This window comes from Protomyctophum bolini (assembly GCF_963924005.1).
Source record: "Protomyctophum bolini genome assembly, chromosome: 20".
Taxonomy (NCBI): Eukaryota; Metazoa; Chordata; class Actinopteri; order Myctophiformes; family Myctophidae; genus Protomyctophum; species Protomyctophum bolini.
The window spans coordinates 1,636,135-1,658,680 of record NC_137881.1 but is presented as its reverse complement, the minus strand read 5'-3'; the positions used below and the strand labels follow the sequence as shown (position 1 = coordinate 1,658,680).

Genomic DNA, 22,546 nt, shown 5'->3' with positions numbered 1-22,546 from the left:
CATTGCGATCATTTTAATTTATACGATATATTTTTTTATATTTTGCGGGAGAGACGGATGAGGAGCAGAAATGAAGCGCCAGCATATCGATCCATTCATAACCACGGAGAGTGCCCTGGATTAGGAGATACGAGTCATTCTTTCCGCCGCGCTAACATGGGAGTCAACGGCAAGCTAATAATTGCCCAGAGCGTTAGCATACGGCAGCCGAAAGGCGAACGGGAAAAAAAAAGAAGGAAAAATTCTGAATATTCTTATCTCGCCCCGTATCATTGAGGATGCGCTAGGACGTCCTCACACGTTCTTTGTACTTCTCGGTTTGAATTCTGATTGGACAGTATGAGATGATGCATGATGACAAGAGTGCCCCTCACTTCACACAGGTGTGGTTTTTGTATTTATCTTTTCTTGGTTGGTTGGTGCATAATGATCCAATCAATGTTTCAGTATTGATCTCCAGATGCCAGTATGAACGCAGCATAAGCTACATGAAACCACCTGATGGAAAGTGGGCTCCAGGTGACCCGTAATTGTCCCAGAATGTGAGCATATTTGACCATATATGGGCAGGAGAGTTGTCAGACTTAACATGCCTATATGTGGAGATCACTTGTGGAAATCAGACGACATGCTGTAATGTCATGCCATGCATCTCAGGAGCGACATTTTTGTCTAATTCAGGCGCAGTTTCCTGCTGAACCCTGGTTGTTCCTTCTGTAGACCATGCTGTCTAACACTATAGGCCTACTGTTCTTATTTTGATTACAAGACCCAATGACTGAATGTCAGTCTCCAGGTTTTCAGAATATATTTATTATGACACTGATGTACTACGACACCATCCATCCTAAGAGCCTGCGGGAGAAAAGGCTAAATGCCGCTGTTCTACGGCCACTTTGATCTCGACTCTTTGATCTCTCTCAACATGCGTGTGGAGATGCGATAACTGCGAGATCGATCGTAACGACCGACACCATTGTCTTCGTGCTGCGTGATGTACACAGCCCTGACAATTCTTACATCGTTACGACCAGCCGGTGATTGTTTGTCGAACACCAGAAGTACTCGGTCCCTATTAAACTCCCATCGGAAAGACTCCCAGTTTCTCCCTTTGGCCATTGCTTTTCTGGCATCTTCGTCCATATTGTAGTACTGCATCACCTCTTTTGGCATTCCACTTTCGTTTAGATTCCCCACAGTGGTCATTTCCATATTTATCTCTTGAACTATCTTTTCAGCATTTTTGAATGGATGGGATGCATATTGACGCATTTCTGGGTCAAACTCATCAAGTCGAAATGAAACCTGATCATTTTGATCGAAGTGTAGCAGATCTTTCACTATATACCACAGCACGAAACGTCCAGCTCTTGGTCTACGTCCAAAGTCAAGGTCATCTAGCGATTCAGTGGATTGGAGTGTTTTCCAGTCGGCGCCGAGGAGCCGCAGCAGCTGCGCGTCCACCTCGTCCCGGACGCTCCTCTCGTCGGCCCAGCGCAGCGTGGCGCGCGCCTCCCCGACCACCGCTTCAAGCACGCTGCTGGGGGAGCGGTACCGCTCCCCCAGCAGCCGCTCCCGGTGTCTCTCCACCAACGGCGTCACCGCCTCCCGGATCTGCTCCGGCGTCACCACCACGCCCACGCCACACGCCGCCTCCAGCTCCCGCGGGTCCACGGCGGCCGATTCCCCGCGGCGGCCCTTCAAGAAGTCGAGCGCGGCCGCCAGCTGGCCGATGTGTCGCGCCAGGAGGAGGAGGTGTTCGGCGTCTCTGAGACGAGAGACCATGTTGTAGAGCAGCGTGCCCATGGCCTTGTCCACTCCGGACCACGAGCCTCCCGATTGGCCGATGGCATTGTCCACTCTGGACGACGACGAGCCTCCCGATTGGACGCTCTCCTGCGCCTGAGCGACGGCCTTGAGGAGCGCGGCGCTCAGCGCCTCGTTCTTCAGCGTCTCCTTCGTCCGTTTCTCGCCGAGCCCGATTGACCTGAAAAGGGTGAAGGCGTCGGCCATCTTTACCGTTGTCCATCTTTAACGTCAGGCGTCGATTTATAATCGGATAGATGTGTGATGTCACGACGTGATGCGCGCGGCCTCATAAATCATATTTCATCATATCATATATTAATGCACCGAGTCTTGTGGTGTACGTACGGTTGTAATCCACGTATCTCGGGAACCGTTCGCCCCGCCCACTTCACATTCGACACGTGCGTTCCACACCCCCGCGGGGAGGGCAGGGCCCGGTGTCGAGTCGGTCGGACCGACGGTTGTCCAGAACCGCCACAAAAAGGACCTCTCTCTCTGCCCGGGCTCTGCATGCCTGGACAGCTATAGGGCCCATGCCCAGGCTCCATATAGGAGCTGGCCTGTTCTGACACTCCATATTTGGGCATGCCTGACACAGAACTCCATATAGGAATAAAGCGACACAGCTGGGCACCGGTCTAGTTTGTACAACACCACGCACGCGCACACGCGTATACAAAATGTGATGTAAATCAGGCTGTGAATGATTAAAACCCCTCTGTAAATTCCTGCAGAATATAGTTATGAATAAGACTGGTGTATGTGAAGCGAAGCTGCCAGACACTTCAGGACTTGATTGTGCCGCCAGGTGCAGCGACCTTGTGTATAAGACTTGCCTTAGGTTAGCGGAAAATGACCACGGGAGCGGTGTTGCCAGGTTATTTTTATAAGTAAAGTAACAAAGAAGCAAAATAAATAAATATATTTTTATTTTTATATATATATATATATATATATATATAATTATTAATTATTTAAATTATGACGTCATGAACGGGGCCTCCCGATCCTTAAGGCCACCCCTGGCTCTTACAAGAAGAGGACTTGTACTTCTGCTGACCTTCTGGAACAATCCAGCAGTCCTTCTCTGTGTCAAACACTCTGATGACATTGTACGTGTCATCAAAACCACCGTCAGGTATTGGTTTTGGATCCGTCTTATAATCTGATTCATAATCTGAGGCATCATCGTCAAAGTCCAGATTGGCCTCCGCGTGCGATTCTCCCCCGAATACATACATCTTTGTCCCAATGATAGTGGCAGAGTGAAATTGTGAAATTGGTGGCTTACGTTTTCCTTTGGTGTCAACTACAGACCAGGTCAATGTGGCGGTGTCCAACTTGTACATCTTACAGGATAAGTTGCCATGATCATGTAAAAACATGACGTGCGTTCCATATAAATACATGACACCCTTCGAGACACACGCTGAATGGTTCACCATGGCCTCTGGAGCAGCCCCAGAAGTCTTAGGCTTGGACCATTCAAGTGCATCAATATCAAAGGCATAAAGTTCATTGAACTCATGTGTGCATGTTATTCCTCCCCAGAGGTAGATTTTACTGCCTATGAGCACAGCTGTGTGATAGAAGCGATTGGAGGGGGCGTCGCCGGTCACTTTGTCTAATGATTTCCATGTCAGGTTGTCCAAAGACTCGTTGTCTTTGACTTCCAAGACGTGCACATCCATCGTTCCTTCCTCACGACTTCCTGCAAAGCAGAACACACGCTCGCCTGCCGTCACGGCTGCATGGTCAGCACTCTGCGGCGCTCCTTTCAGATGCCTCTCCCAGCGTAGCATCACTCGCACGGTTAGCTCCACCTCAGACCTGAATGGAATCCTCCAGTTCTTCCTGTATTCCGCTACAAAGATCTTTCTGGATTATCTGCCGACCGCTGTGAGAGGTGGGGGGGGGGGGAAACGTGACGTTGAACTCACTGTGCAAGAATTGCTCACCTTAAATGCTTGGCTAATTAATGCTGACTGGAGCAGTTTGATAAAGTGAGTATTATCCTGAATGCTTGGAGCAGTTTGATAAAGTGAGTATTATCCTGAATGCTTGCCACTTGACCGTAATAACTGAGTGAAGTGAATGTCATAACCGAATGACATCATATTGGTTGGCTAGAATGTAGTTGTGTTTGGGTTATTTACCCGTAGTGGTCCTCCTGCTCCTCTAGATCTTCCCGGGGTCCTCCCTCAGGGAGACCGTCCGGTTGAAGACCAGCTTGTCTCCCGTGCTGTCGGGGTCCACACTGAAGTAGCCCACCCTCTCGAACTGGAACTTATCGAAGGCCTTGGCGCCCCGGACCGATCGGTCCACCAGGGCGGCGCTCAGCACCCTCATGGAGTCGGGGTTGACGTCGCTGAGGAACCCGCCCGGAACCTCGGACGGGTCCTCTGGGTTCCTGTGCAGGAAGAGCCTGTCGTAGAGGCGCACCTCGCAGCGCAGCGGCTCGCTCACCCAGTGGATGAACGCCTTGGGCTTGTCCTGGGGGTCCTTGGGCTGGTCCAGGGGGTCCTTGGGTGGGTCCAGGGGGTCCTTGGGCTTGTCCCGGGGGTCCTTGGGCTGGTCCCGGGGGTCCTTGGGCTTGTCCAGGGGGTCCTTGGGTTGGTCCCGGGGGTCCTTGGGCTGGTCCCGGGGGTCCTTGGGTTGGTCCCGGGGGTCCTTGGGCTGGTCCCGGGGGTCCTTGGGCTGGTCCCGGGGGTCCTTGGGTTGGTCCCGGGGGTCCTTGGGCTTGTCCCGGGGGTCCTTGGGCTTGTCCTGGGGGTCCTTGGGCTGGTCCAGGGGGTCCTTGGGTTGGTCCCGGGGGTCCTTGGGCTTGTCCCGGGGGTCCTTGGGTGGGTCCAGGGGGTCCTTGGGTGGGTCCAGGGGGTCCTTGGGCTTGTCCCGGGGGTCCTTGGGCTGGTCCAGGGGGTCCTCGGTGGTCCCACTGCGGCGGCAGGTCACCTCCAGCTCCGTCACTTCACCTCGACGGTCCTTGACCACCCTCGCCACGGAGATGACGTAACCCGCGTGCCTCAGGCCGACCGGCTGTCGCGGGGTCAGCCTCTTGTAGCCCGCCACGCTCGTCTCCTCCGTGAAGTCTCGGCGCTCGATGAAGATGGTGCGCGCCAACGGAACCACGTGCCTCCCCCGGGCCTCGTCGGCCGGGAAGTCCGGCACGCTGAGCTCCCTAACGGTGCCGGAGTCCTCGGGGAGGTCGGTGATGGTGACCCTGAGCGGCTCCAGCACCGCCATGGCCCGCCGCGCCGTCTCGTTCAGCTCCTCGCGCACGCACGCCTCCAGGAGGCGCGGCTCCGTGGTCACCTGGGAGACGGTGACGCCCACGCGCGCGCAGAACTCGTTGATGGCCCGCGGCGGGAAGCCCCGCCTCCGCAGCGCCGTCAGCGTGAAGAGGCGCGGGTCGTCCCAGTCGCGGACGGCGCCGCTGTCCACCAGGCGCACGATCTTGCGCTTGGACACGACGGTGTGCGTGACGTTGAGCCGGCCGTACTCCCATTGGACGGGGCAGTAGGCGTCCAGCGCGTTGCACAGCCAGTAGTAGGAGGAGCGCCGCGTCTGGAACTCCTTGGTGCACAGCGAGTGCGTGATGTCCTCCAAGGAGTCGCAGAGGGCGTGCGTGAAGTCGTAGGTGGGGTAGATGCACCAGGCGTCCGCCGTGCGGTGGTGCGGCGTGTACTTGATGCGGTACGCCACCGGGTCCGCCTTGCCGTCCTCCATGAGCGTCTTCATCCTCAGCGTGGCCTCGCCCTCGGCGAACATCCCCTTCCTCATCCTCTCCAGGAGCGCCAGGGAGTCGCGGGCGGGCCGGTCCCTCCACTCCGACAGGGTGGCGGCCGTCTTGTCGCCGCCGCGGCCGCCCCGCATCTCCTCCACGCTCTGGTGGCACACGTAGGCGTGGCCCCGCGCCACCAGCTCCTTCGCCAGCTCGTACAGCCGGCCGAAGTGGTCGGAGGCGTGCGTGACGGCGTGCGGCTCGTAGCCGAGCCACTCCACCGCCTGGCGGATGGCCGTGAAGTAGCGCTCCTCCTCCTTCTCCGGGTTGGTGTCGTCGTAGCGCAGGAGGCAGACGCCGCCGTTGGCCTTGGCGTAGCCGAAGTTGAAGTTGATGGCCTTGGCGTGGCCGATGTGCAGGATGCCGTTGGGCTCGGGCGGGAAGCGCGTGCGGACCCGACCGCCCGTGGCCTCCAGGTGGCGCCGGAGCAGCGGCGCGGTGCTGGGCGTGGTCACGTAGCCCTCCGTCTTGTGGTTCTCGCCCGGCTTGTGGAACTTGAGCGCCGCGCCTCTCAGCTGCTCCAGGAGCGCCGTGGAGGTCCACGCCGTGGTTTTCGCCGTCTCGTCCTGGACGTTCGTCCTGCAGGGTTTCTCGCCGGCTTTCTCCTCGCCGCCTCCGGGGGCGTTTGGGAAAGCCTTCGTGGCCTTGGTGGGTTTCCCGCTCTGGAGGTCGGCCGGCGTCTTGGCGCCGAGGAGCCGCAGCAGCTGCGCGTCCACCTCGTCCCGGACGCTCCTCCCGTCGGCCCAGCGCAGCGCGGCGCGCGCCTCCCCGACCAGGAGGCCCGCGTTGAAGCGGTACCGCTCCCCCAGCAGCCGCTCCCGGTGTCTCTCCACCAACGCCGTCACCGCCGCCCGGATCTGCTCCGGCGTCACGCCCACGCCGCACGCCGCCTCCAGCTCCGCCTCCAGCTCCCGCGGGTCCACGGCGGCCGATTCCCCGCGGCGGCCCTTCAGGAAGTCGAGCGCGGCCGCCAGCTGGAGCTCCGTGCGGATCTTGCGCTGGCCGATGTGTCGCGCCAGGAGGAGGAGGAGGTGTTCGGGGTCTCTGAGACGAGAGACCATGTTGTAGAGCAGCGTGCCCATGGCCTTGTCCACTCCGGACCACGAGCCTCCCGATTGGCCCATGGCCTTGTCCACTCCGGACCACGAGCCTCCCGATTGGCCCATGGCCTTGTCCACTCCGGACCACGAGCCTCCCGATTGGCCCATGGCCTTGTCCACTCCGGACCACGAGCCTCCCGATTGGCCCATGGCCTTGTCCACTCCGGACCACGAGCCTCCCGATTGGCCCATGGCCTTGTCCACTCCGGACCACGAGCCTCCCGATTGGACGCTCTCCTGCGCCTGAGCGACGGCCTTGAGGAGCGCGGCGCTCAGCGCCTCGTTCTTCAGCGTCTCCTTCGTCCGTTGCTCGCTGAGCCCGATGGACGTGAAAAGGGTGAAGGCGTCGGCCATCTTTACCGAAGCGTACGCGAGTTAAACCTAAACGTGAACTTCGTCAGGCGTCGACTTATAATCGGATAGATGTGTGATGTCACGACGTGATGCGTGCGGCCTCATAAATCATATATCATCATACACCAGTAAGACGCGCAAACGCGGGAAGCGAACGCAGCTCGTACATATTTGGGTTTTGGACGTATACCGGTAGCTGCTTTGGGGACTCCTTATATGGTTATGGCTGGTGACGTAATCACTCAGCTCCATGGGCACAAAAGCGGGACAGACAGACAGACAGACACACACAGACATGATCTGCTAGGTCTCATAGTAAGTGCTCACTGCAGCTGGCCTGTTCTGACACTCCATATTTGGGCATGCCTGACACAGAACTCCATATATAAGAATAAAGGGACACAGCTGCATGGGCACCGGTCTAGTTTGTACAACACCACAAGCACACACACACACACACACGCACACACACACACGCACATGCACACACACACACACACACACACGCACACGCACACAATGGAACTTCTCCAGATGATTACCGGTAATCGGTATCTAAGATTTTTTGCATTACAAGTTTTCTGAAATTATATATATGTTTAAAAAAATGAGGCATTATATGCGCTAATTTGCATACATTTCGGGGCGTTAAATCTGAAGATGGGATAAAGCCAGGTTCAAAATTATTGTTTCATTTTGTTGACATATTTGAGTCAAAGAACAAAGAGGGAATTTTAGATATCTCTAATGATCACTCCACAAATCAGAAAATAGTGTCAACAGGCATAAAAATACACAACTTTCGGCATGTTTTTAGGTATAAAATGTGATGTAAATCAGGCTGTGAATGATTAAAACCCCTCTGTAAGACTGGTGTATGTGAGTGCAACTGAAGTGGAGATGATCTTTGTCCCAGGTATGAGGAAAACTCATTTTGAGAAAACGGCCTTTAAAGATTTGTATTGTAAAATTCCAAAACGTTTTATTTGAAGCCACTATTTTGAGACAACATATATGATCTCATCCAAACCTTGGCAACAACATATAATGCCTTATATCGTTGGAAAGGTCTGGACCCAGTGCCGTTTCTACGGGGGGGCACTAGGGGGCACTGCCCCCCCAGATAGACTTTGTGCCCCCCCAGTCCAGAACCCTACCCCACCATTATTTTTAATGTTTTACAGGTTTAAAATATATATAATGTGTTATTTTCATGTTCTTTGTGTTTATAATAAATTTACATTTTCTAATTAATTCATAGTAATAAAAATGCAATAATAACAAGTACACTGGCACCTATAGTCGGTGCACCTAGTCGGATTCGTTTTGATGCAGCGCACCAAAAGCTACGTCATTACCTGTGTGACTTCAGTCCATGCTTCAGTCACAGTGAAAACAAACCCAAACCGGTAAAATTGAATCATGGATATTAGGAACTGGCTCAAAGCCAAAACACCAAACTCTATAAACCCACCAGCACCTTCAGAAAGGCAGACTGATGACGATACTGAAACCAACACCATGTCGCCTGTTGTTGTTAATATTGCGGGCCATTGCGGGGAGTCGAGCACCGAGCACTACTAAATGCACAACGAAATTCGGTCGTCGGATGGGGTTCGCGAGTGTCGGATAGCATTATTCCAGTGAGGCAGAGGGCTGCTGTCGCAACTTCCACAGCAGCAGCTCAACTTTCGGACCTCCACCACCACCGCATGCTTCTCCACCAGAGGTTCTTGGTTCTGGCACACCGTCACTGAATCAGGTAAAACGGGACAAATACCCAAGTAGCCTTCGGGCGCGTTCGGAAATAGCGCACTGAGCCCACTGTGCAATGCAAACTAATAGGAGAGTGTGCTCCGGTGTGGTATTTCCGAACGCGCCCTTCATAATGGCAAACGTGCAATCTGCAGACGCGCAGATCCCCCCCCCCTTTGCCTCCCGACATAAATACACTATATAGACTTGTTGTTTTTGGTTGGTGCATAAACTTTTACTCATATTCCCCTACCGTGGAGATGGCCACATATAAAAGACACTATAAGCCTAAATGCTCAACTATTTGTTGGTGATTAATGGTTGGTGCATAGGCTATAGTCTTTTTTTCTACTTTCCTCCCGCCGTGGAGATGCTCATTGTGTTCATTGTGTTGTTGGTGCGATGCGATCGTGTTTCCACATGACAGTATATAGGCTATGTTTGTTTGTTTGTTCTGTTGGCTACAATAATTAGGCTATATTATTTGTTTTGGTGTATAATTGGAACCTATACTTGTAGCCCTTCTCCAAGCCTTTTGTGTTGTTTTATTGTATAGGCCAATGTGAGAGCTTAATTGCTATATATGGATGTGAACTTGAAAAATCAAGTGCCCCCCTTGGAAATATGAATGCCCCCCTGCTGATTATTCCCTGGATACGGCACTGTCTGGACCTCGAGCTGACTGTGGTCTGATCCAAATATGGTCACTTCCTTTGTACCAACAACCAATCATGAAAATAGAGAGGGTGGATTTTCACCCAGCAAAACGAGCTGTCATTGGCTAAAATAAACTACTAAAATAAACATCTAAATTTGTATTTCGAATGTTTATTTTTGCTTTAGTTTGAAAGAAAACATGTTTAGGAAGGAAAATATCAAAGAAATAAAATGGAAAAAAGTCATGATTTCACCGTAAAATGGGTGCTAATAAACGGATATTATTACAGTATAGGTTCCCAACTTGCATCGTTCCCAAGTACTGTAGGTCGGTGACTGACTGGCGCGTACAGGTCTAGTCCAGACAATCTCAGTTAACCTATTCAGGCCTGAAAAAATGTCTTCTATTAATCCTGACAGTTTTCTGAAATGTGTCTGAAATGTGTTCCCGCCCCAAAATGGGTTAATTATGAAATTATATTACGTGGGCTACTATAATCAACTAATCATTAAAGTACATAATTTGGAACCTTTGTTGTGCACCTACATTTTTAACCACTTCGTCGTCCCTGTTTTGGCTATTATTATTATAATATGGTCATGTTATTATAACTGGTGGTGTCTTTTAACATTATTGTTTACAAATAACAATAAATACATTCTGTGAATAAATATAACTTTATCTAAAGCTTATTTCACTTTAGTTTCTAATCACTAGAATAATCAAGGTTACTGTAAGGAACATCATTGTATTTTAAGGCATATATATATGTCACAATACATTTCATAAAGGCTAAACATAAATAGCAGTTTGTTTTATCCTTTCCATAAGAGTGTTTAGTGTCAACTTACACTGTTTCAGTCTGGAGACAATTTCATAAATAGCTGATCTATATACGATACAATAAACATGGCATTGTGATCTTGTAGATTGCATATTTCCATAGACTAAGGAAACACATATTAGTTTTTCTTAAAGGGACACTTCACCCTTTTTGCAAAACAATATATGTTAATGACGTTTAGAAGCTTTAGAACACTTTCATGGGGGTCTTTATGTGTGTAATATGTGGTTTTAGATATTTTAGATTGTAGCAGTGAGCCTGTTGTCTCTGATGTCATGGACACTGGGCTCACTTCCTTCCTGGACTACATGTTGTCTCAGTAAGACAGCTCTCCCCCCTATCCACAAGGAGGAGCAGTGCACCAAAGAATTATGGGAATTGTAGTCCAGGAAGGTAGTGAGGCAGTGTCCATGACATCAGAGACACTGGGCTCACTGCTACAATCTAAAATATCTAAAACCACATATTATACACATAAATACCCCCAGGAAAGTGTTCTAAAGCTTCTAAACATCATTAACATATATTATTTTGCAAAAAGGGTGAAGTGTCCCTTTAACTATAGCCTATACATTGTACAGTAGGCTATAGTCAGAGAGTCTAGTATATCAAACCCTGACTATAAAAACAACTCATTGAAATCATTTGAGAAATAAATACATAATAAATAAATCTGTGGGTTTGACATCCTATTGACTGATTGATTTAAATATGTATTAACACTTTGCAGAATTACTGTACATTTCAAGCACAAACTCAATACAAAGACTGTGAACTGTGAGTGGACGACCCAATTAAGCATTACACTTGTTCCACCATGTTCAATTCATCAAAACATTTAGAGACATACAAATAGATTATAGACAGGATATAGGCCTAGTCAAAGAACAGAACAGGAATTCATCATAAAGGAAGCAAAAACACTGATGAAGGACAGCATATGTTAGCATAACGATGAAGACACACTGATGAAGAGTTTTGGCTGCAAGTTGGACAACTGGCGAGTTCTCTCCGGCGTCTGAACTTGCAGCGCAAGTTGCGCAAGCGGAACGCTCGTTTCGAACTGCTTTGTTGCCCCGTCGGCGAGGTTCAGACGTCACACACCACCACCAAACCCCGGCCCCCTGGTGACGCGTGTTCCGGTGCTGAAAGCAGCGAACTCATTGAGTGTTGTTGAGTCGAAGAGGAGCAGAAAATAAACATCAGTCAAAACGGACAGAACGGAACCACGAAGCAGGTAAAAACCGTGTGGATGTTATCCTCGTGGATAATGACAACCCAACGCACAGCCTGGTCACATTCACTGACCTGTAGTTTAGCGTTTCAGGGACTTCTAGTTAGCGCGTTAGCATGTTAGCACGCCGCCGGCTAGCCGCGGTGCTGTGGTGTGGTGGTTGATGCTAACGCGCCGACTAGCTGCTAAATCCCAGTGTGTCACACTAGCGAAGGAAGAACTGTAAAGGACAATATTATTGTGTTTTTTGCAAGATTATTTACTATTTAATAAAACCCTGTTCTTGTTGCAGGTTGTGTATCGTTCCAGCATGTTTCTGACCAGATCAGAGTATGACCGGTGAGTCGGAACTGAAGGGAGATAAAGTGCTTTGTCACGGATTGGATTTAAGTCACTTTATAACTGTTTCTGAGGGGGGGGGGTCCCTTGAACGACATATTTTTGAGATGGGCTTCTATGGCCAAATAGAATGTCATTTCTGGGGGTCCTTCCTTGGCATGAAATGGTGTGAGAAGTTCCACTGACGTAGACACAACAAGAACAAAATCATGACAAACTGTCACGATTTAGATTTTAGAAGACATTGATGGTGGAATCTGTTGTGAGGTCTTAATAATGGAACTCACAATCAAATACATAATCTGCACAGATTGTTTATTATAGTATAGGGGGCCAAAACTGCAGTATAAATCATATATATATATGACATTATACTGCAGTTTTGGCAAACTTTTCTAAATTAGCCGAGATACTTTTTCACTTTTAATAATGTGGTGTTTTGATTTTCTATGTACCTTTTTTTTATGTCGTATTTTAAATAATTCATGGCTTTTTCATAATTTAGGATAATGGTTGATGTGTGTGTGTGTGTGTGTGTGTGTACAGTGTCAGGATGTAGAAGAACATTTTTAGAATCTGATCTCAGGTCAAAAAATGGGTTAATAGTGTTAATGGTGTTTTATTGTACAGTGCCTGTATTTTTGTGTCTCGTCATTAAAATGTTTCGATGAATTGAGCATTCTGGACCCCAATGGAACTGGTCTGTGTTTGCAGGGGGGTGAACACCTTCTCTCCTGAAGGGAGGTTATTCCAGGTCGAGTATGCCATCGAGGCCATCAAGGTGAGGCTTTCACTGTGTGTGTGTGTGTGTGTGTGTGTGTGTGACTGTGTGTGTGTGTGACTGTGTGTGTGTGTGTGTGTGTGTGACTGTGTGTGTGTGTGTGTGTGTGTGTGTGTGTGTGTGTGTGTGCGCGCGCGCGGGATCTGTTATCCTATTTAGACCTGAGGACACATCTGTGTCACCTTATAGCTTTTGACCATATTTTAAACTTAAGCTCTTAATATCAGATCTGAGTGCTGCGCTATGTAGATCTGCTATTAGCTTGTAGAAGAAGTCTGCCTTACGCCCCCAGCCATTGTAAAATTACCCGGTAACCTGAGACCTCTCGTGGCTTATCAGGGCTCGAAATTAACTTTTTTACTTGGTAGCACTGGTGCTCCCAATTTCAAAATGAAGGAGCACCAGAAAAAAATTAGGAGCACCCACCAAAATCTAAGGAGCACCAATATGTAATCGATTTTTTACATTCATAAAAACAATAATATAACGTGTGGTTTACAAATAACATAAAATGACTAAAGTATAAAAATACATGCCAGAATTTAAAATCCATCCATCCATCTCTTCAAAGAGTTGAGGACCCTCTAGTCTACACTGATTCCGGCCGGTCACATCACCCGTTTTCTTTTTCTTTGTTTTGTGTTTTTCACCTTCATAGCCTATTTAGATCATATAATTAGAATTTCTAATATAAAATAATTTCTATGTAAAACATGGTATTTATAGCTAGCTATGCCTACTCACTATGCCTACCACTTCAGTGCTGGAAAATTACTCTAATGTTATACTTAAGTAAAAGTAGCAATACTGCTGCTATGTAGAAACCAGGTAGAAACACTTACACGTCTGCTATTCTCTCTCCCTCCCTCTCTCTCATTCCCTCTCTCTCTCTCTCTCTCTCTTGCAAGCGCGAGCGCGCACACACACACACACACACACACACACCTCCTTCTCCTACCACTAGCTGGCTAGAGGCTCCGGTCTTTTCTGAATCGCTGCCTTGGCTTGAAATAATGTACTTTCTGACACATAGTGAAGTTGCGAGCCGAGGCGCTCTGGAATGTGAGCGATGCAGCGCTCAACGTTGTCCCGTACCGTTGTGTCAAAGAGTAGTTAACTACACACGTTGGTTTGTTAGCATCAAGTGCTAGTGCAGCTAGCAGACAGGAGTCTGCAGTGGAGTTGGATGTCAGAGAGCGGCTCAGAGAGAGCGCCCGTTTTTCGACAATTGATCGTTGTAGCCAGGCGCACCACAGTAATTATTTGTAGTGGCACTGGCGCTCCCAAATATATTTTTAGGTCGCAAAGGTTAAAATTCAGGCGCATTTGCGACCAAAATGGTCGCTATTTCGAGCCCTGCTTATTGCTTAAATATTGTATTGTGTTGTTGTTAGTGGGGCACGGTGGCACAGTTTGTAGTGCTGTCGCCTCACAGCTAGAAGGTCCTGAGTTCGATTCCCGCTCGGGACGCTGTGGTTGCTGGCGGCGCCTTTCTGTGTGGAGTTTGCATGTTCTCCCCGTGTCCCCTAGGGTAGGTACCCTCACAAAAAACATGCAGTAATCCTGGTCACTAAACTGCCTTCCCCTGGCCAGCCGGGGCGCCTGATGGAGGGGAAAGGAACTGGTTGGAATAACGTGTTCCTTCCACGCGCTACGTCCAACCAGGGAAACTCCCCCCTGTCGGGTGTAAAAGAGCAACTTGGACACTCAGGCATGAAGGAAGCATGAGTTCAAGTCCATTGCTCTCCCCTTGTCCCCCATATATGGGGACTAGGTTGCTCTCCCCTTGTCCCCCATATATGGGGACTAGGTTGGTCTCCCCTTGTCCCCCATATATGGGGACTAGGTTGGTCTCCCCTTGTCCCCCATATATGGGGACTAGGTTGGTCTCCCCTTGTCCCCCATATATGGGGACTAGGTTGGTCTCCCCTTGTCCCCCATATATGGGGACTAGGTTGGTCTCCCCTTGTCCCCCATATATGGGGACTAGGTTGCTCTCCCCTTGTCCCCCATATATGGGGACTAGGTTGGTCTCCCCTTGTCCCCCATATATGGGGACTAGGTTGGTCTCCCCTTGTCCCCCATATATGGGGACTAGGTTGCTCTCCCCATGTCCCCCATATATGGGGACTAGGTTGGTGGAGGGTGTGTAGAGCCCAGGATCACATTAGATAATTGACACAGGGGTGAAAAATGGGTTACAAAATCGTGGGATAAAATGTTTAAAAAAAAAATTGTATTGTTCTGTCCAGCTGGGCTCCACGGCCATCTTTATAAACATGCATCTTGTATTGTTCTGTCCAGCTGGGCTCCACGGCCATCGGCATCCAGACGGCAGAGGGCGTGTGTCTGGCCGTAGAGAAGAGGATCACGTCTCCTCTGATGGAGCCCAGCAGCATCGAGAAGATCGTGGAGATCGACTCGCACATCGGTGAGTTGGCCCGGATAATACTTTCCAAACGCCTAAAACGAGTTGACCCGTTCTGACCTGAGATCAGATTCTAAAATGGTCTTCTAAATCCTGACAGTTTTCATTCTGACCTGAGATCAGATTCTAAAATTGTTCTCCTAAATCCTGACAGTTTTCTAAAAAAGCTGTGTTTCTATGTCAGTCGTTCTTTGATTTTTCAAAAACAGCAGACCTACAAGCTCTTAGCGCGCCACTCGGTGGCGCGCTAAGAGCTTGTAGATCTGCTATTTTTCAATAGCTAAAGCATAACATAATGCTAACACCAAAAGAAAATGGGTTAAGTGTGAACTACCATGTGCTCTTTGTAGCGCTGCCAAGAATTGGCCAAAAATGATATTCGAATATTCCTTTTAAAACACCACATGTATTCTAATTATTTGAATATGAATATGATATGAATATTTGCAGCCTAATATGCTGTAAAACCTTCTCGTTCTTTATCTATATATGGTCCTGCTGAGAAATGCGCTCTCTTGAGTCTTGCGAGATCAAATGAATGATTCATAATTAATCTTAATAGCCACATTCTTTGCGTAATGTTTTAGTTTACGTGGCACAGAGTCTCGCCAGAACTCACACGGCAATTTTTGTTATTTTTTTTCTTTTGAATCTTTTAACTCAAAGTTAAAATATTCGATTATTCTTTTATCTTTTACAGTGGAATATTCATCCGTTGGCAGCACTAGCTCTTTGTGGTCGCCGAAGAAGGCTTTACAGCTGAAACATTGGTTCTCTGTTCAACACATTTTGCGGGCGGGAACCCCTTTTGGGGTTAGCATTATGTTATGCTTTAGCTATTGAAAAATAGCAGATCTACAAGCTCGACTGACATAGAAACATAGCATTTTCAGAAAACTGTCAGTGTGTAGAAGAACATTTTTTAGAATCTGATCTCAGGTCAACTCTGCGTCCTAAATAAAATATTGGCACTTGGGCAAGTTGGGCTATCGGCGTGTGCGGGCCACGTTCTGGTTTTTCTCAAGAGTATCCTGGTTTAACGGCTCTAAGCTGAGCTCTAAGTTCAAGAGTATCCTGGTTTAACGGCTCTAAGCTGAGCTCTTAAGTTTATAGGTGTTAACTTATTGGTGTTAGTGAATCACCTGCCCATGCAGTCGTCATCAGTCACGTGATGTGACGACTAGGTTTAAAAGGGAGTCGTCACATACACTGCCGATTATCACCTGATGAAGGCCGTTCACGGCCGAAACGTCGTGTTATATTTATGGTGTTTTGAATAAAAAACAGACACCTTGGAGCAAACCTGTGTGCGGACTCTCTTCTCTTCACTCTTAAGTTTACAGCTCAGCCTCTCGATCATGAGGTCAAGCGTTCGATCCCCGGGCACCGCCAGTTTAGCTACGGCTTCGGTGTAGCAAGTCGTGCGGAGCTGCGGAGCGGGAATGGACCCGCACGATCTGGCTTTAAACCTACGACTACTACTACTTACTTAGTTGTAGGCAGGTTCAGCACTCTGTTCGGTAAACAAACGCAAAACTGCATTATGTGAGAAGGTGTCCCATTAACCCATTTTGGGCAGGGAACCCCTTTTGGTGTTAGCATCATGTTATGCTTTAGCTATTGAAAAATAACAGATCTACAAGCTCGTAGCGCTACGAGCTTGTAGGTGTGCTATTTTTTAAAAATCCTTCAAATGTGGCGCAAATCATTGAATATATATTTCAGAGCGAACATTTTTAACTCAAATATTGGCTTCTGGGGGGGGGGGGGGGGGGGGGTCCCTGGTACTACATATTTTGAGATGGGGGGGGGGGGGGTCCGTGGCCCAATAGAGATAATTCTGGGGGTCCTTGACATGAAAAAGTTTGAGCACCACTGACATAGAAACATGGGTTTTTCAGAAACAAATGTAGGATTTAGAAAACATTTCTTTTAGTCAGTCCAAAAATGGGTTAATGTCGTCATAACGTTCCAAACCGTTTCCCCTCCCAGGCTGTGCCATGAGCGGTCTGATCGCTGACGCTAAGACGCTCATCGACAAGGCAAGAGTGGAAACACAGGTACGTTTATGATTCTGACTGAAGGATTGGCAGCACTCAAAGGGCAGACATCAACGTTTAACGGTTAAACGGAAGCTCTGATCATGGGTCACCTTGACCCATGATCAGAGCTTCCGTTGCTCCAGACTGTACGACGGAAGCATTTATATTTTACTCATGATCAGAGCTTCCGTTGCTCCAGACTGTACGACAGAAGCATTTATATTTTACTCGTGATCAGAGCTTCCGTTGCTCCAGACTGTACGACGGAAGCATTTATATTTTACTCGTGATCAGAGCTTCCGTTGCTCCAGACTGTACGACGGAAGCATTTATATTTTACTCATGATCAGAGCTTCCGTTGCTCCAGACTGTACGACGGAAGCATGTGGACTCACCTGGTAACGTGAGACTAGCTACAACCAGACATTTAAACAGTGTTTTTTTCCCTTCACAGAACCACTGGTTCACCTACAACGAGACCATGACGGTAGAGAGTGTGACCCAGGCTGTCTCTAACCTGGCGCTGCAGTTTGGAGAGGAGGACGCCGACCCTGGAGCCATGGTACGCACACACAAACGCACGCAAGCGCACGCACACACACACTCACACACACGCACACACACATCTCTGAGTGCCTTAAGGGAGGGCATTCCACAAGGTTGGGGCAGCAAAGGCAAATGCTCTGTCACCCCATGTTATTAATGCCTATTGTGGGCACGTAAAATGTCCCCGTCTCTAAAAAGCGTGCGTTCTCCTCCTCAGAGTCGGCCCTTCGGTGTAGCGCTGCTGTTTGGAGGACTCGACGAGAAAGGACCCCAGCTGTACGTAGAATCACTAAGCGCACACACACACACACACACACACACACACAGAGAGCATGCTTTCTATCTGTCAAACTGAACAACCAATATGTCCATTTGAAGCTATGATTCCCTGCTTTCACATGACATGATGAAACAACCTCAGGTCCATATTTAACCCGGTCCTGTGCTCCTGCAGGTACCACATGGACCCCTCGGGTCCATATTTAACCCTGTCCTGTGCTCCTGCAGGTACCTCATGGACCCCTCAGGTCCATATTTAACCCTGTCCTGTGCTCCTGCAGGTACCACATGGACCCCTCGGGTCCATATTTAACCCTGTCCTGTGCTCCTGCAGGTACCACATGGACCCCTCGGGTCCATATTTAACCCTGTCCTGTGCTCCTGCAGGTACCACATGGACCCCTCAGGTCCATATTTAACCCTGTCCTGTGCTCCTGCAGGTACCACATGGACCCCTCAGGTCCATATTTAACCCTGTCCTGTGCTCCTGCAGGTACCACATGGACCCCTCAGGTCCATATTTAACCCTGTCCTGTGCTCCTGCAGGTACCACATGGACCCCTCGGGTCCATATTTAACCCTGTCCTGTGCTCCTGCAGGTACCACATGGACCCCTCGGGTCCATATTTAACCCTGTCCTGTGCTCCTGCAGGTACCACATGGACCCCTCAGGTCCATATTTAACCCTGTCCTGTGCTCCTGCAGGTACCACATGGACCCCTCAGGGACCTTCGTCCAGTGTGATGCCCGGGCCATCGGCTCAGCCTCAGAGGGAGCTCAGAGTTCTCTGCAGGAGGTCTACCACAAGGTACGGAACCATGGGACTCTTGTCATTTGAATTCCATATTGGACAGGTCTTCTACGGAAGGAAGGAAGCTGATTGTGCAGCAAATTGAGAGCTTGTAGATCGGCAATCTTTTGGTTATTTTGAGATCAGAGCATTTTAAGTGGTCAAACTTGCACTTCAGAAACCGTCTTACACAAAAGCTTAACTCTCGGATATTTCATAATAAAAGCAAAGCTAAAAGCCCTCAGTCAGTGATTTCTTGAACAGCAGGAAGGATATTGCTAAAACATCATGTTTTGTATTGTGTTCATAGTATTTAGGATTTTTACACTAGGCTCTAGTCACTAGAGCCTAGTGTAAAAATCCCAGCTGAAAATGTCTTTTTTTTTTTACACTAGGGTTAGGGTCTAGTGTAAAAAATAAGACATTTTCAGCTGTGTGAGGTTTTATTTTGCTTTAAAATCAGTCTGTCTCTTATGACTCGCTTTTCTTTCTTTCTCCATTGTTCTGTATTTATTCTCCATTGTTCTGTAAAGCACTTTGAGCTGCCTTTCATGTCATGAAAGGTGCTATACAGATAAAGTTGTATTATTATTATTAAAATATGTTTATATTTCCCTCCACAGTCCATGACACTAAAAGACGCCATCAAGTCGTCTCTCACCATCCTGAAGCAGGTGATGGAGGAGAAGCTGAACGCCACCAACATCGAGGTTTGTCATTTCCATTTCCATTTTAAGACCTCTTTGGATTATTTTTAGATTTTTTTATTTTCATTTTGAGAACTTTAGAGCTGTCTGTGCTCTCTCTCTCTCTCTCTCTCTCTCTCTCTCTCTCTGGCCACCATAGAACTAGGGATGGCCAAAAGGAAAGATTGTATTAACCGGTTACCGCCATGACTTGCCGGCTAATTATCCGTTAAGAAAATAATGTGCTATTTTACCCATTAAAAATAGACAAATACACTTGTTTCTTTCCATAATACAATGCGCACTATTGACCATTAAACATAACAATATTACAACGAGGAAGAAGAGGAAGAATTACACACATTGTTTTCCATAAGAAATATAGTTTTATTTTAGCAGTGAAACGGGAGGATTAAATACAATCATCTTGCCGACCGCGGGTCACGCGGCCTGCTGTCGATCAGTGCACTGTTGACTAGTGCGTAGGCTAGTCTTCTATATACGCACACATGTATCGCGGACCGGTCAGGTTTTTTTTTCTTTTTTCCCAACAAAAGTAGAAACACATGCATTGCACATTGAGCAGCGCAAGGCCACTTGAGGCAGAACATCAACTCCCAGTGCCATGTAAACATGACGCGCTAAAATGAATAAAAATAATAGAAAAGAATTGAACAAGTTACGGTTTAAGGGTAACGAAAAAATATATTAATCAGTGTGACTGTGAGAGGAAGACGTTCCACATGTATTCTAACCTCTCTCTCTCTCTCCCTCCCTCCAGCTGGCCACCATAGAACCAGGGAAGACGTTCCACATGTACTCCAAAGAGGAGCTGGAGGACGTGATCAAAGACATCTAGAGATGGACCGACGGACGGACGGAGGGACGGGGTCACGTGTTCCTGTGACCTCTGGGGTGGGGGGGGGGGCGGGGTACCAAAATGACCCCAAAGGTCACCCACCACCCTCCCAACGACAACATCGAACACTTCCCCATCCCCATCGGCACTAGAGAGAAAGAGAGGGAGGTTCTTGGATCAGATCTTATGGTTTTCGATTATTTCTAAAAGTTCTGCGATGTCGTGTAGATGTTTCGTAGCTCGGGGGGGTGGTTGAGGGAGGGGAGGGGAGGGCGGGGGGTCTTTTTTCTTACCGATTAATGCCACCATTAAACTGTTATATTCTAAACGTTGACCTGACTCATGGATTCCTTCTGTTCTTTGTAGGAGTTTAGCGGTTTGTTCATGTTCACATTTTGGGGAAGTTCAGTGAATTATGTGCTGAGTTATTTAGGCATCTATTAACGATATACCGTATTGTGTCGAATATAAGAACCACTCTGGTTATAAGACGACCCCTATTTTTCGAAGACTCATTTGTGGGGGAAAAAAACAACATTGAATGTCAAATCTAGTCCCCCGATTATAATACTGAGACGAGAAGAGAACTGCAGAGGACAGACAACCACCCGCAAACTAAATCCTTCTAGGCTCTGTGATCAATCCTTCTAGCTCAGAGAGGTGCCCACACTTTTTTGACTTGAGAGCTACTTTAAAAATTACAAGCTCACCCAAAAAAAATATCCAATTGCTGTAAATAGTTAAACAATGTCCCTGAGTGGGCTTTGCAATAGTGGCGATGGCGTTGCATAGTATTACTAATGCACTTGGAATTGGAAATACAAAAGGGAAAATCTTTAATTGGTAGGGTTTTCTTGCATATAAAACTTTGTAATGCGACTGACGTTTGTGTGATGCAATACTTAAAGTATTGCATTGTGGGTTTGAGCAAATCTTTAGATGTCAATCAAGTCTTGATACAAGTGGCAGATTATCTATTTATTTTTTACATTTAAATAATATATTTTTAGTGCATGCCATGTTGATCTACCTCCTGCACAGCCTTTGTTTGATCCACTGGTAGATCACGATCTATACCTTTGGGGCACCGCTGTTCGAGGTGGTTCTAGGCTCGCTGATGAATCCTTCATAGGAGAATGAAGGAGATGCCAGCCCTCGATACGTGTCTTTTTTTCACATTTTATTTACCTCTGACGAAAGATCCTTGTAAGATAATTGTTGGACGAGATAATTAACATTTAAAGAGAGAATACTTGAATTTGAAGGAGAAAAAAAAAAAGACTTCTCTCTTCTGGGGGAAAAAAAAACAATTGTTTAAAAGAATCTTGAAACATGTTGAACCAACCTATTGTGGCGTCGTGTGAGTTGAGTTAATCGTTAATCATAATATAAGCCTAGCTTATTTCTACAGAGAATCTTAACACACTTTTCTGGTGGGAACCCCTTTTGGTGTCAGCATCATGTTATGCTTTAGCTATTGGAAAATAGCAGATCTACAAGCTCATGAGAGACGACGGTGCGGCTACGTTATTATGGTACAAGATGTAATTAACATACATTAAACCTGTATATAGCCTCAATACGTTAATGCAACAAATGTACAAGAAATAATTATTTGTGTGTGTGTGTGTGTGTGTGTGTGTGTGTGTGTGTGTGTGTGTGTGTGTGTGTGTACACTATAAGGGAATTCTGGACAAAATGTACAACTTATCAAACCAATAGTGTAAAGATAAAACTGTTCTTAGATTCAATCAATCCTCAGTGAAGGTGAAATCCTCTCTTGTCGGGGGGTCCGTGGCGTGTCTTTTCAAATGGGGGGGGTCCGTGGACTCATAAATCGTCGGGTTTGTTTGGGGTTCATTCATTTCTTGACATGAAATAGTTTTTAGAACCAGTGATTTGAAATGTAAACGTTTTGACGCTTGTGTCCCAGTGAACTGTAATTCCCACTCAGGCCACAGGAGGGCAGACTAACACCACGAAACGAGCCCTGGCCTGCACAGCAGGCAGCACCAGCCTGGGTGGAAAGCTCCCTCCTCCTTTAGTTGAAACAGCCAATGAAAATGCAGACTATGTTCTCCTCTCAGACTCAGCCAATCCTGTGCCATGCTGGATGGGCCGTCGTTATGTATGTGCAGCAGGAGAGGGAGACACACAAACACAGAGAGAGAGAGGCAGGAGAGAGAGACACAGAGAGAGAGAGAGAGGCATGGTTTGGTTTGGTGGTAAAACCCTATAAACGTTCCATTAAATGCTGCTGC

General features: G+C 47.8%; 3 protein-coding genes across 3 annotated transcripts in view; 1 reads left to right on the top strand and 2 right to left on the bottom strand.

The window, feature by feature from the left end:
* The window catches only part of ctsz (cathepsin Z), a 471,668-nt gene that overhangs the window by 240,495 nt on the left and 208,627 nt on the right, over positions 1–22,546 (bottom strand). The window lies entirely within an intron of this gene.
* LOC308335888 (glutamine--tRNA ligase-like) lies at positions 3,988–7,044 on the bottom strand (the record flags this gene model as incomplete). Its single annotated transcript, XM_080793107.1, is given in 3 exon segments — positions 3,988–4,311; positions 4,746–4,752; positions 4,754–7,044. Coding segments are annotated over 3 exon segments (2,622 nt in total).
* On the top strand, positions 11,425–20,524 carry psma5 (proteasome 20S subunit alpha 5). Its single transcript, XM_080792127.1, has 10 exons — positions 11,425–11,538; positions 11,828–11,874; positions 12,589–12,655; positions 14,960–15,086; positions 17,076–17,143; positions 17,580–17,687; positions 17,889–17,947; positions 18,656–18,758; positions 19,364–19,450; positions 20,208–20,524. Exons 2-10 carry the CDS (start codon positions 11,846–11,848, stop codon positions 20,283–20,285), a joined length of 726 nt encoding a protein of 241 aa, XP_080648253.1. The 5' UTR covers positions 11,425–11,538; positions 11,828–11,845; the 3' UTR covers positions 20,286–20,524.